The sequence below is a fragment of the Vespula pensylvanica genome, chromosome 11 (genome assembly GCF_014466175.1).
Source record: "Vespula pensylvanica isolate Volc-1 chromosome 11, ASM1446617v1, whole genome shotgun sequence".
NCBI classification, from domain to species: Eukaryota; Metazoa; Arthropoda; class Insecta; order Hymenoptera; family Vespidae; genus Vespula; species Vespula pensylvanica.
The window spans coordinates 7,127,100-7,142,022 of record NC_057695.1 but is presented as its reverse complement, the minus strand read 5'-3'; the positions used below and the strand labels follow the sequence as shown (position 1 = coordinate 7,142,022).

Below are 14,923 nucleotides of genomic sequence, written 5' to 3'. Positions count from 1 at the left end.
ATTTTTTCTAATATACTATATTTCTTTGATATTGTAAATTACACAAAACCATTTTATGTTATATAACTACAGATATACTTACCTTCTAATAAGAGTTTATATTTTAATATACTATATATTTGTTGATAAAATTCAATGTATTATAGACTATTCACATGCAATAAATAGCACATACTAAATCTTTATTAAAGATAGATAAATTTTCTACTGTACTTTTTCATTTTGTAGGAGAATACATTTGTCTTCCATTCTTTTATATTGATTTTTTATATTGATTACATTTATTGAATTATCAAATTATCAAGAAATAATATATCATTAAGTTTTAATAATAATAGAATTTATTTTCACAACATAGTGCGATATATATTATAATTCTTTTTAATAATAAAGCATACAAAAAAACTTTTAAGTTATCTGATAAAAAATAAGTTATCTAAGCAAAGATATTATGTTTATTCTAGCAGAATTCATTGCTTAACTATGTGAAATATTATCAATATACAGGTAAAAGTAAAATATAAGCTTCCATATATAAATAGTTTTGTATATGTGCATTATTAATATGCTACATACAATTTCTCTTATGCAATATAATGCCTGTATTCACATACATACAATATAAATTATGCTGTTCATACATGTTTAACGCAAGGTCATGCATGGACAGCTGAATGCATATATGCACAAATGCATTCGCAACAAGCAAATGTAACTAAAGGGATATGACTCATAGCTGATTTTGCAATATGTACCAGAACATATGTGTGTGTGTGTGTATGTATAGACACACACATACACACACACTGTTGTTAATTAAATATACGTTTTACTGTTGCTAATTAAATTTTCATCGTAACTATTTCAATATATATATATATATATATATATATATATATATATATATATATGTTTTATCGTTACTAATTCAATTTTATAATTTTTCTTGGTAGAAATTATGTATATATATATAAATATATTAAAGATTTGTCAATTAATTGAACTATATTTTTTACTACCATTTTCACATTACAGACACGCATCAAAAATGTTTACTATACAATTATAAATAAACATTAAAGTCTATACTAAAATTGTGTTTACAATCTTATTGTTATAAAGTATTAAAAAAATTGTTATATTAAAAAATGTAAAATAATGTAAGCATGATTAAAATATACATACCGTATTAAAATGTTTACACATTATGCTAATCAATCGTTTCATAGTAATTGATTTATGATCATCCAATTTTATCCATTCAGGTACACGGATTTATTTCATGAGAGAAGTTAATAGAAATAGATCTTTTTCTATATTCTTAATGGTAAATGAAGAGTTCACCATAATCACGAAAATGTTTACTTCGCTGCATGATCCTTGATGTGACGTGACAATAATACTGAAATTAATATTGCATTTGTATGCATTGTATGCACTTTACTGGTTCTGATCCTTATATACATTTTACATTTATATTCGCATTAAAATTTTCGAATATTTACTACGTAATACGAAATATAAATGTTTATCATTATTTTTATTGTAAAATAAAATTTTTATAATATAAAATCAGCGAACGAAAACACGACAACTTTTATCTATCGTCGCAAGCATCCGCCGGCAACTATTAAATCTATACCGAAAACATTGACAAGATGAATGAAAGAACTAGAGAGGCCTCTTGTGTTATAATTTAGGCGTCTTTTTTCATACGTGGCACATATGGCATTACGATTGATTCGGATTACCTTCTAGTTTGGTAAAAATTTAATAACGTTATTAATTACATGCTTCATTTGTTACATGAATTAATAGAGATATTAAAATTTTGGAAAGTAACATAGACTAATAATATTTAATCGAATTTTTACGATTTACCGCGTAATATTCAGCCAATCAATGTGCATCATTTATTAATCATTGAAAATTTTGATAAATATACAATTTTGGTACCATATTTTATTATTAAAATAACAAGTTTTTCAAATTACATGGATTTAATTATTTTCTGTAAAAAATATTTTTGTTCCTTCCAAAATTTTCCTGTGGACGAGGGCGCTACTAAAACTGAAACTATCAGTTTAACCTCAAATGGCTGTAATATCGTTGGCGTATCTGTTATTGATATTAGTTATGTTTAGCTTGTACAATCGATTTTCTTAGATTATGAAAGTCGAAAGTTGATGATTAATAAACGATAAGTGAAAATGAAAATAATGCAAATATATTTGGATGAATTGAAATTCGTAAACTATCTTTCAAATATAATAATACATTAATCTTATAGTAATTCATGTGTAACTAATTTTTTGATTATTCGTTTGCATTCTATATATTTGTTCTAGTAAATAAATGTTCAACTTGCGCTATTAGGTTACATACGTAAGATGTATATTTTAGAAAGAAGATTAAGTTTATTTATGCTAGTACTAGGTGAGAATTCTTAGTATTCCAATTTGATATGAATTGATACGAATAAAAGGATGATTTATAAATTTGCAATTTTAATGTTATCATTAATATTATTTAGCTTCGATAATAAGTGTATTCGGACAGACTGACGAATGTGCTGTACAAATAAAATCTGAGGAGAATCTCTCTGATAATGATGTAACTGCTATTCAAGAAGTTTTAGAACCAACGACGAATGTATCATTAGAAAATAGTTCTGTACCTAATACAACGAAAGTAAATTGTTTAACCGACAAGACTTATGGACCGGTGGAAGTAAGACAGTATTATAAATTACTTATTTATCATTGATAAGCTTAAAAGTCTATATAATCTTATATAATATTATTTATAGTTAGTCAACGCAACAAGATTTATGGAATTGCTGATCTTAGAACCTGGACCGTCAAACCGAACTAGAAATGACAAGGATGGTAGACAACAACCAGGAACATGCGTATTAGTTTTGTTTTATGCAAGATGGTGTGTTTTCAGTAGTCAAGCAGCACCACATTTCAATGCATTACCTAGATCATTTCCTCACATAAAATGTATAGCTATAGATGCAATAAGACATCAAAGGTATGTAATTAATAACCTGCAATTTTAAATGTACAATATTTATCTTCTAAATTATTTTTTTTTATTTGTAGCTTTAATGCACAATATGGAATAGTAGGAGTACCAACATTGATGCTAGTACATAATGGAAAACCTGTAGCTAAATTTAATAGCACTGTTTACACTCTGGAGTTATTTGCAAAATTTATTACACATCTTACAATGTTTCAAACAAGTGGTTCTTTATTTGTTACATCTGCAGATTTCAGTGGTCCAGTATCTAGCACACCTTCCAATGAAACCGATTATTGTTTAGTACTATCTTGGGTTTTCATTGCTGCATGTACTTTATATTTCACATCAAAAAGCAGATGGTGGCAACAGTTCATTGAATTAGTTCAAAATACATGGCGAGAAAGTAACGCACAGCACGAGCATGTAGATTAGATTTTTTGTAAATAAAATAAATATGTTCATCCAACTAAAAAAGTTTGACTAAGAATAATAGTATTGTGATATTTGACATTGATAAGTAAAAATATATATCATCTTTAAAACCGAATAATGTACCCATTATTTTACTTTTACTATAATTTATACCAATTATTTAATTTTTTTTATACCATGATCATAACTATTAAAGTAGAAAGTATTTCATGTAAATTAATATAATTTATTACGGTAGTATTTTTTTTGTATATATGTAATAATTATTATTTGTACAAATTTATTGTCGTATACGAAAATTCAGGTCAGCGATAATTTTATTGCGCATTTTTTGTCAATTGAGTGTCTAAATAATGATAAAAATTGATTATAAAAGCCATAGAATGTTAGCAAATGTTAAATATTATAACAATTAAGATTGATAAAATTCATACATGATGATTTTGATATTGGAAAAAGCTACATTATGTTTTCATTTTATATTTTTGATATTAAAAGAAGCTATATTATTTTTTATTTCGACGAACATGAACTTGACTTCGATAGTTACTCATCGGATTTGCGTTGTGCCTGTAATGGCCGACTTCGCGATTCGCTTATCACTTCCCTAACTTCATGATTGTTGTGTACGGCAATTGTTTGCGCTGAAGTTCGTCTCTAATGGATTTGTTATTACCGTTGATGCCGGTTGAAAGTGGTGATTCTTTTTGAAAACAGAATAACTACAAATAAGTGGACTTTTTACAAGAAAGCTGACATATCAGGTCAGATAAAATGACTTTGTTCGGTGCTTTTATAAATTTAGATTGTGTATATTTTTTATCGTTCGACGTCAGGTTAGCTCTTCTATAAAAAAAATTGTGTGCAAATTTAATTTAAATTTAGATTAGATTAAGAGACATTTGAGTACAATTAATAGATAAAAGATTAGATAGATTGTTATAAAAAGAGTTAAAAAAAAAAGAGAGAGAGAGATGGGATCATTGAATCTAATTTGCCCGATGTGCTGTGGTGAAACATTTAACGATCCACAGTCTTTGAAGTACCACTTGCTCAGCATGACGGACAATTTGTATTGTCCTGGATGTTCGCAGCGTTCAGATTCGGTAATGGCGTTGATACAACACTTGGATAGATGTGGCCAAGATTCAGAACAGGAGATACATCAAGTTAATAAAGAAAATATGGAGCAAGAAACTTCGAAAGAAACTGTCACAGCTTCCGAAGTTCTAATGGTATATCATGTTTCGAATTTACGATACGAAAATGTATAGTCTTGTGCTAATGTTATTATATATTTACTATTTATGAAATTTGTTTATTTGTTATTATATATGTTTTAAACATCATATTTATGTATTTTACATATATGAAATATATTATATATATTATTTTAGGATACAAATATCGAGCAAATTAATCAAACCTTTTTAGCAACTGTAAATAATAGTGGTATTATGATAGTAGGAGGATCTGAAACTATTCAAGTTGATGAAAATGGTGTGTAACAATTTTCTTTCATGTATATTTATTTTATTCTATTGAATATTATTTCTGACACAAATACTAGGAGACATTAAAGTAATAGAAAAGATGGATACAGACAAATCACAAGTAGATCATAATTCACTGGACTTCAATATGACAGAAAAATTAAACAGTATTATTAATGAAACAGTAGAAGAATCTTCAACCTCAAATTCATTAGTGACTCCATCGACATCTGGCATAGAAGATAAATCGGCAGATAAAAATATAATTACCATTTTATCCAGTAGTTCTGAACTTTTGGTTGGAGATACTAGTACTTTGATAAATTTGGACCATATAAATGATGTTGGTGAAATTAATGATCCTGCATTACTTCGTGTTAAGCAGGAAATCTGTGAGGTAAAAGTGAAGGAAGTACATGTTATTGTCTTTTATATCTTTGCACATGCATGTATATGATTGGAATCTTCATATACAATTTATAATATTTACTTTTATTTCTCCAATCCATAGGTCTAAAATAATTCTTTTAAAAATTGACGCTAGCACTTTTTATCTATTAATTTCAGAGTTTATCAAAAAAGGGATGTTTCATTAGAAAATTATTTTTAAAATATTACGAAAATAGTATTTACAATAATTTAAATATGGGCGTTGAAGTGTTAAGTTTATATTTTTATCGTTAGCTTTAAAGGATATTATTGTTTGTCACAGCTAGAACCAGAAGCAGTTTATAGTTGTACAAGTTGTGACATGAGCTTCAATTCTGTTTTGGAACATATAAAACAATATCATGATGGTCAAGAAGTGTTGCTTGAAATGGCAGAACCATTAGATGAGTTACCATCCGTACCCACGACTTCTACTACTACTACTACTACTACTGTCCCAAATGAATCTGAGAATGCTATTAATCCACAACCTGAAACTATGAATACCCTTTGTAGCGAAGAATGTGTAGATAGCGAAGGAAGATTATATACTAGAAAAGTTGTACAAATAGAAAAATTTTGGGACAAAACTTCAATCGCACCACCGACTCAATCCACGAAGGCACCGATGATCGAGAAATTTTTTTCTAATGTAGAAGGTGTGAAGGTATGGCATTTCTTGAATAGTACAAACTATACGATATACAACTATACGATATAATAGAATTGTAAAATATTATAATTAAATAATATCTGTAACGACTTAGCTTATATTTTATATATCAAGGTGAGTGAGAAAACAACAGCTCCCACTGCCCCATCGAAAATGTACAAATGTAATCAGTGTTCGCAGCAATTTACAAAATTAGCATGTTTTGAAGAACATATATGTCCTAATGGTAATAATCATTGTGACATTTGTGATCAAGCATTTGCTACACCAAACGCATTACAAATTCATTCAAGGATACACGAAGGTGACACTGATTCTAATCAACAAGTGTTCCTATGCACTACATGTGGTACAGAGTTTTGTTCGCACAAAAGCTTACGATTGCATTCTCGAATGCATGCGCCAGTGAGAGCACGACACGTTGATGCACCAGAAGGAACTCTTGACGCAACGTTTACTTGTCCCGAGTGTGGTAATTTCATCTTTTGTGTAGATAATAAATAATAAATTATATTCTTTCATTAAGTGTGTCGTTAACCATTTATAGGTAAAACCTTATCAGAATCATATAAAGAAGCACACATGTCGCTGCATACAGGTGATTCCGTAACTTGTACAATTTGTAATAGAAAATTTGATTCTGCCGATAGTTTGGCGATGCACGCTGCAGTGCATAACGAGTTGAGTCAGTCACAATCTCCGACTCCTCCCGTCGTAAATGAAGTAAATGAATCTGTCGAAACTCAGAAACCTTATCAATGCCAACACTGCGGTCGACGATTTACTAGACCACACGAGAAAGTAAAACACGAACGTATTCATACCGGAGAGAAGCCTCATGTTTGCGAAGTATGCATCATATCTTCTTTCTTTCTCTTTTTATATTTTTATGATTCTGATACATTAATTTGTATGCAATATTGGTATAAAACATCTTTAGAAAGAAACGATTATCTTTCCCTCGTTAGGTTTGTGGTAAAACCTTCCGTGTTTCGTACTGCTTGACATTACATATGAGGACGCATACAGGAGTAAGACCATATGGATGTCAACATTGTGGCAAAAGATTTAAAGCTTCTTCGGTATATAATCATCATTTACTTACGCATGGAGAAGAGCGTGCTTATACTTGTCCTTACTGTCCCAAAACCTTTAAAACCAGAGTCCAATTGGCTGGTCATAAGAACAGTCATACGAAGCCATTCCGTTGTACTGAATGTTCCAGACCTTTCGCATCCTTATATGCAGCAAGAGCACACATTCAAACACATAAAAAAGATAATAATTTAAAATTTAGTTGCTATGTCTGTGGTGCATCTTATGGCAGAGCATTTGCTTTAAAAGATCACTTGAAACAGCATGGTCAAGACACATCGATTCCACCGGAACCTGCCCGAGAAGAAGAAGTACGCGAAGGCGATAACTTCTTGTTTCCAGAAGAGGATATGGAAGATGATAAATTAATTATACCACCTTCTGTAACTGTCGCACAATCTTCTGGGGCAGAAGATACTGATTAAAATCGTGATAATCTAGTCGTTTTAATTCGTAGTTCGCTGTTTTCTGTGTGTTTATTCGTTAGGAAACGAAAAGATTGGATTCCGTCTAACTATATGGTATTTAAATGCTATTAGCGTCAATTTCTCTTAAAAATTTTTGTAAAATTCATAATTCTTACAAAAATGTTATAATGTAATATAATTTATAACTCCGATTTGTGATAATAATGTAATTTTATGGTATAAGCATAGGTTTGTTAATGCCATTGCATCGAACTTTTACTTCAGTTTGAAAGCAAATAACAAAAGAAAATTATTTTCGAAAGTTATTGTTTTTAGTTTACATCAATTAAAGGCCTCGAGAAATGTATGTTTTACTAAGTTAAATTCATAAATTTGTATATCCTGATCGAGTTAAATGGAAATTTTAAATTAAGTGAATGGATATCATATTAATATTATTTAGATGATTTATTTATCTATATTGAAAGTAATGAAAGTAAAAAGAATATAATCAGACCGCTTCTGATTTTATACACAGAATCCAATGTTGTCATTCTGTTTTTCTTAGACAATGTTATTTTTGTTGAAAGATCTTTTCAGTCTTCCTCATCGTTTGTTTCTCTGAATGAGAGAAAAATATGTATATTTAGACAATAATATACTTCACTTTTCTATCTTCGTTGTAGATAAAAATATATCGAGTAATAGTTACTGTATTTGCATTATATATTTTCAAACTTTGAAATTCTTTGTTATGGCTTTGCAATAGATCAAAGATACACATAACTAAAGAATAGTTTACATATAACTAAAGAAAGAGAAGCATCTAATTTTAGATTTGAAGCGGAACTGATGAACACATAAATTTGATAGTTATTTTATAAAATACAATAATCCTATGTACAGTACTGGTAATAGACATATCTTTAATAGTTACAAAATACTGTTAGCTATATTGATCGCTAAAGAGATTATTTATTTTGAAAGCAAGTTTAAGAAATAGTGCATTGCATAAGATATGGAAGAATAATCCTAATCATTAATCGAGTATATGAATGTTTATTATTCTAATTGTTAAATGTTCGACTTGCTATTATCTCCAGAGATATTAAATGAAAAATAATATGAAAATAATAAACTATTTGTTTTTACGATAGTACACTTCCTTCAGTGGAAATCATAAAATTGTAGTTTTTTAATTTTCATATTTGATAGTTTTGAAATAGAAGCAATGCTGACTCAGATAAATCTGAGATTGACTGATTAAGTTATAATCTAAATGAGTACAAATCAAATTTTGCTAATTATTTTACGACAAGAATGTTTATTTAATATGTTGTAAAGAATGAAAATGAATTACTAAATGTGTGTGAAAAAAAAAAGAAATTAAATGTTGTAAGTGACTGTGTTAAAATTGATGTTTATATAGATGTTTATATATTCATGTGTAATATGTAATAAACATTGCTTATGAAATCCGCACTCTAATAAAACGTATTACAACAATCATGCATTTTTTATAATACAATCCTCATTATACCAATACATTTAGTAAAATTTAAATAGTAATAGATATACGTTCGATATTTGAAAGAATTTGAGTGATATAGTTTTTTTTAACTTTTTTTCTTTTTAGATAAAATTTTACCGTCAAAGTTATCATTTTAATGGTTGAAATCTAGTTCTAGTATTTCTCTTTATAGACTTAACTAATGCTTGTAATTCTACATCCAATTTTTTATTAATTTTGAATGGTTTCTTTCCATTTTCCGTCTCCTAATGTAAAAAAAAAAAATTGTATAAAAATTTATCATGATACAATATGACGTAGTACTTACATTGACTGGAATATCTTCGGTTCTTCTTTTTAATTTCTCTTGAATTAACGCTTCAGTGCCCTTAGTTTTTCTGTAATGAGGATCTGCAGGATCAATATTGAAATAATGCGATGTATAGAGTGCAGCAAATCTAGTGTCCTTCACGTTCACTTCAAAATCATCCTTCTCAATTTCTTGTAGATTTTGCTTTTTCTTCAATCTCTTACGTTTAGATTTTGATAAATCTGTATTAGCTTCAATTTTTTTCATGTTAAAATGTTTCTTATTTTCACTCTCAGTTTCATCCATTAAAAGTAATTCTAATTCATCTGCATGTTTCGTTTCTCCATCTTCTGTAGACGAATTCACGTCGCTATTTTTTTCAGGTATTTTTTGTTTTTTGTAACGTAATTGGCCATTTCTCTCCTTAGAAGAATCAATATCAGAATCTCCCGAATTCAGTATGTTATCGTCGCGTAATTCCTTAAATTTCTTTAATTCTTCCTTTCTTGCTTTTTGTTTGGCCTTTCGCTTTGCTAAATATTCTTCGAAGGGAGTCAAATCTTCGTCCTTATTTAGTTTTTCTTTGACCAATTTTTCTGCTTTCTCCTTCGTTCCTATGCCCCATGTAAATTCTAATTCAACATCTTTTTTTCTCTTCGCTTCTTCATCTTTGTCTAACTGTTTCAATAAGGACTTATATTTCTCAATGGGATCATTAGGTGCATTTGGATCATCTTGATTTTCTGTTTCACGTGTATTATTTTGTCCACTTTCCTTGTCTAAAATACGGACATATTATATATTATCATGATGTAAAAATATTTATAATTACTGTCAATGACAAATACCTGTATCATCATCACTAGTTGCATTTGCTAAATAGGCTTGTAAATCATTTTCATTTATTTCGTTAATTTTTCCAGAATTAAGCTTATTCGCTATTTCTTCTCTTTCTAGATTTGTTTCATCCCAAGTTAATTCTACCTTCACTTGTTGCAATGCAGTAGTTGTAAATTGACGTGGTTGATATTTTGAAAGTTCCGGTAATTCAGTACATACTTCTTGAGGTTCCTAAAATAAAATATTTTTTTATAATGCACGAAGTAAAGTTTATAATAAATAAAGATAAAGAATTTTCATACTTGATCGAATGTCATGTCATTTGGTATAAATCTTAAATCTAATTTTGTTGCTGTGGATTCGTATTCAATACCATCACACTCTGTGTAAATTTTGTTTGCTGTTTCTACGGAATCACATTCCAACACTGCATAATAATACTTTAATCGGTTTAATTGATATCTTCTTAATTTTTCCATATGATAATCTGAGCCCTCTTCATTCTATAATAGTTAAGAAGAAATAAATACGTTTATTTTTATAGAATGTTTATACGTGCTATAAATTATCGAACTTACATCACTTTTACTATGAATTTCTTCTGTTTTATCATTAACCAGTTCTACCGGTCCTTTTATTTCTTCTTCTTTCATACGTTGTAAACCAAATTCTGATGGATAAATCTGTAATATTGACAGACTTTGTAACAATTGTTAACGCTCGATTAGTCAAAAAATTGGTTTCAACCGTTTTTATAACCATTTCTATTCGAAATTTCGCCATGTTTTTTCGAGGAATTATAATCTTTTTTTATTATATAACTGATGCATTTAAAAAATTTGTTTTCCTCTTTTGTTAATTTTAAGATACATATAAGATATATTTTAATATCCGGAATATTGTATTATATGTTAGTTAATATACTGCTGATAATTGTTAACGTAAATCTGGGATAATAGTTCAATAAAACGCATGTTTTTAGTTAAGAATAATTAATATTACCTTAATAGAATAAATAAGACCACCATTGGGTAAAAATGAATTAAATAGAACCATTAAATCCACAGCACGTATTCTATCCCAATCCATATTGCAGATAGCTAATCGACGAGTGCTTTCTTCTGTCGTTTCCGCATCTTTATCTAATTCACCCCAACGATGTTCTATGTCTTCACTTTCATCTAAATGTTAAATGACTATGTTTTCAGTTATTTATATAAAAATTTTGTTACAATTAAGCTGTAATAGCAAGATAACATGTATTACCACTGTACTCGGAACTTTCTTCATCGGAAGAACTATCAGTTAATAAAACTCCTTCACCTCTAGCATAATTAACAGAGAGATCTTGTAATCTTTCTTTCACTTGATCTGTTAGTTTTAAATTTTCATCTTTATTTTTTATATGTAATTGTTCTTCATTTTCTCTTAAATCTGAATCTAAATCAACTGTATCTGATAAGTTATCAGTATTTATATCTACACTCGTATTTTCCTTTGATTGTATAGATATTAAGTTATCTTGATCAGAAATATACTCTTCTGAGTCATCTTTCTGGTGGACCACACCCTCATTTTCTACTTCTCTATTACTATGCTTCAATATTCCTTTCTTTCTAGCCTTTTTTGTTTTGGAACTAGCTTCAGGTGCAGTAGTTTCGTCTTCACTACTAGTTAGTTCATAATATTTCCTAAGATTTTCCGTTGAAGTTTGGTTAATACGTTTTCCACGTTTATCAATTGTATACTTTATTGAAAATTTTTTATCTTTGAACATACTTTGAAATCGCTTATCTATTTTAATTTTACGTCCAATTTTTGGAATCCGTTTAAATTTAGGATCTCTGGTAATATGCGCAAAGCGTTTATCAGTAAGTATAGTATCCATAATGATGGCTTCACTATAAATGTATGAAGTAAAATAATGAACTGTTGTACTAGGTTAATATATTATAAATTTAATACTACAAATTATTTCAGAACATAAATAAAAACCAGCTAAGCTTTTATAATTTAATATCAAGTAATATACAATTTTATATTTTTAAAAATTATTAGAAAATGATTTTATGATATGTAATACCCTATTAGTTACCAAATGTCTTATGATGTTTCAGGTTATGTTTAAAAGAAAAGCTTTACCTTTAGCAATGTTGTTTCGTTAAATCGATTTTAATTACAAAAATAATTATTACAAAAATAAGTGCATTTAAACGTAGCAAAAATTTATTATTGAAAAATTTTTTAAATACGCACGTGTACTTTCCCACGTGGACTGATACACTTATTGCACGTTTTGTTAAGTAAATGGTGTTTATATATTTCCGTTGATAAAGACGATCGTTACAATATCGATTGAAAATATACAAACTAACCAAGCCGTTTTGAAAATTGATTTCACGTTTGCCGCTAGATGGAAATACTGGGTGAGTTTAGCCGTTGAAACAAAATTAAACAATTTGTAATTTGTGCAAAATTATGAATATGTGAAATAATTTTAAAATATGTGCGCATTATTAATATTGCATAATCTGTTAACGAATAAAATCATTTTGATCGTACTTTCTATTAGTTTTACTTTTAAATGTATATCATTGAAGCAAACTATATCTAAAATAAACTTACTAGTTTCCTATCTTGGAATAAAAAGACGCCATTTTTATTATTTTTCCAGAAGTAGTGCAGTCTAAAATGAAAGAAAAATATGAATATATTCGATCGAATAGGAATTGTATATTACGTATACATATAAATACATATTATATATATAATATATATATCATCGTATATTTAAATTACACGACACACAAATTACAGCATCTTATAAACATTATGGACAAACCGTAGGAAATCAAATAGGAAATGTGCACGAATGTTCGATTCCACTCTTCTCTCTCTCTCTCTCTCTCTCTCTCTCTCTCTCTCTCTCCCACTCTCCCTCTTTCTCTCTCGTTTATTTTCTTTTTTCTTTTCACATAACATGAGGTATATCTCGTATATTAAAATTAAAATAGATCGGTACGACGAACGAGTCCGACTGTGAAATTCGTCTGCCTGATGAGAGGAGTACATAATAAAAGATGGTCTAGAGGTTGATACCATATTGGATGAGGTAAAATAGGCTTAAGTTAGACATATTTTGTTCGATAACGATTCTTTATAATAACGAGCGGTTAACGAGAAATGCGATAGAGAAAGATAGATATTATAAATACATAGATTGCGACGATTTTAATTTTTTTTCTTTATTTTTCTCACGTTCCATCGCAAATACGCATAGTGTAATATAAAGCGCGTATATGTTCGATTATTTTTGATTACCTTTTAATTAGTTCATATGAGACATGTAGTATGAAGTAATACGCGCTGTATATACACTTATGATACAACTTATGCGACAACAACGATCGACGCATTTTCGAATAAACGAATAAAAGACCAATAAGATTGATCGTAAAATCTAATAGATCAGACTTAGTGCGATTTATTTCATTATTTTTTCTAATTATTTTCTGCGACACAATTTCGAACATTTTTATAATAATCAACAGATATCCGTGGATTAATTAATTTTTAACATTTACCAGAGAGCGATACCGTATCGTATTAAGAAAAGCTAATAGTTCAACGGATATTAGAATGTAGAATTAATTTTATTAAACAGTTTGTTGATTATTACGCTTGAAATAAATTGTGTTAGAAAAAGGATTGCTTAGGATCGATTACGAAAAGTGTTGAAAATCGATATAAATTTTACCTCGTCGTTTCTACCGTGAAAGCGTTAAAATTTGTGTTCTTTTTGCGAACGATTCTTCGAGGTCCTTTCGTATTATCACAAATGTACGTTCTCGCTGCTCGCTATTAGACGAAGTTTGCGATATCGCGTTCTAAAATAGAAGAAATTCTATAGAGATAGATTAATAAAGAAGAGGAAAAGGGCTTGACGGAGGGTTCAAAGTACACGGAGTAGTATCCTCGTTGTAATACGAGGCGACGCTATACAAATAATATTACACTAACTACAGTGGGTATTAGGTATTTGCAATGTTTTTTTTCTTGTTGTCTTCTTGCTCCTTTTTATACACGTATACATACACAAGTGCGTAGATTTAATTTTAATAGAGATACGAATTACGAAACGATATATACCGATACGTTTCGGAACGTGTGTGCGTGTCCGTGTGTGTTGTGTTGTGTTCGTGTGTACAGGGTAGTCTCTCCATTTATTACTCGTACTTGATACGTCCTTAAAAGACGTCTTAAATCTCTAATAATCGTTAAAACCTCCTAAACGAATTTGTACATGAGGCATCACGGGATATCAGCCGTTTCGTATCGACATGCACGACTTTTTTTATCTTTTGGTCGTTCCAACGTGCCTAGGCCAATTTCCGATTTTAATAGTTATAAGGATATACACGATGTTTGTTTCATGTTTACAACATTTTTCTAATTGCTTAATTATTCTTGAATTTGCTTGACCATTTCTTTTTTTACTCCTACTAATATTCGCGAAGATAATACAGTGAAAATAAAATGCTATATAAATTTTTTTTCTTTATTTTTATAACGTTTCGCAAACATAGCACTCGTAATACATTAGAACGTGAAACGCTTGGAAAATATTTGGACTATAATCCGCATTGATTATTTCACACGTAATAACGTTGAAATCATTGTTTACGTCGGCAAATAATTGCGGCG

At 29.0% G+C, this 14,923-nt stretch overlaps 4 protein-coding genes across 6 annotated transcripts in view; 2 read left to right on the top strand and 2 right to left on the bottom strand.

Annotated features, from left to right (window-relative positions):
• The window catches only part of LOC122632871 (glycoprotein-N-acetylgalactosamine 3-beta-galactosyltransferase 1), a 5,821-nt gene extending 4,176 nt beyond the window's left edge, over window positions 1-1,645 (bottom strand). Inside the window, exon 1 of the mRNA XM_043820141.1 lies at window positions 1,186-1,645. The gene's annotated coding sequence lies outside the window, so the exon portion shown is untranslated. The remainder of the gene's footprint in view (window positions 1-1,185) is intronic.
• A 470-nt stretch (window positions 1,646-2,115) lies between these two features.
• Window positions 2,116-3,577, top strand: LOC122632872 (thioredoxin domain-containing protein 15). Its single transcript, XM_043820143.1, has 4 exons — window positions 2,116-2,436; window positions 2,534-2,730; window positions 2,810-3,036; window positions 3,108-3,577. The coding sequence occupies exons 1-4, from the start codon at window positions 2,391-2,393 to the stop codon at window positions 3,460-3,462; spliced, it is 825 nt and encodes a 274-aa protein (XP_043676078.1). The 5' UTR covers window positions 2,116-2,390; the 3' UTR covers window positions 3,463-3,577.
• Window positions 3,578-3,885: 308 nt separating this feature from the next.
• On the top strand, window positions 3,886-9,065 carry LOC122632864 (zinc finger protein 329-like). 3 transcript variants are annotated; one of them, XM_043820127.1, is made up of 8 exons: window positions 3,887-4,226; window positions 4,497-4,697; window positions 4,860-4,962; window positions 5,033-5,352; window positions 5,668-6,051; window positions 6,172-6,529; window positions 6,605-6,906; window positions 7,026-9,065. In XM_043820127.1, exons 2-8 carry the CDS (start codon window positions 4,521-4,523, stop codon window positions 7,575-7,577), a joined length of 2,196 nt encoding a protein of 731 aa, XP_043676062.1. In that variant the 5' UTR covers window positions 3,887-4,226; window positions 4,497-4,520; the 3' UTR covers window positions 7,578-9,065. The 3 variants fall into 3 exon arrangements, with proteins under 3 accessions (XP_043676061.1, XP_043676062.1, XP_043676063.1); XM_043820128.1 differs by having other exon boundaries at window positions 3,888-4,226; window positions 4,557-4,697; XM_043820126.1 differs by having other exon boundaries at window positions 3,886-4,697.
• LOC122632865 (ESF1 homolog) lies at window positions 6,091-12,532 on the bottom strand. The gene is made up of 8 exons (XM_043820129.1): window positions 12,476-12,532; window positions 11,486-12,120; window positions 11,222-11,400; window positions 10,798-10,902; window positions 10,522-10,722; window positions 10,228-10,450; window positions 9,398-10,158; window positions 6,091-9,335 (listed from the first exon to the last, which is right to left on the bottom strand). Exons 2-8 carry the CDS (start codon window positions 12,105-12,107, stop codon window positions 9,219-9,221), a joined length of 2,208 nt encoding a protein of 735 aa, XP_043676064.1. The 5' UTR covers window positions 12,108-12,120; window positions 12,476-12,532; the 3' UTR covers window positions 6,091-9,218.
• Between the last annotated feature and the right edge of the window lie 2,391 nt (window positions 12,533-14,923).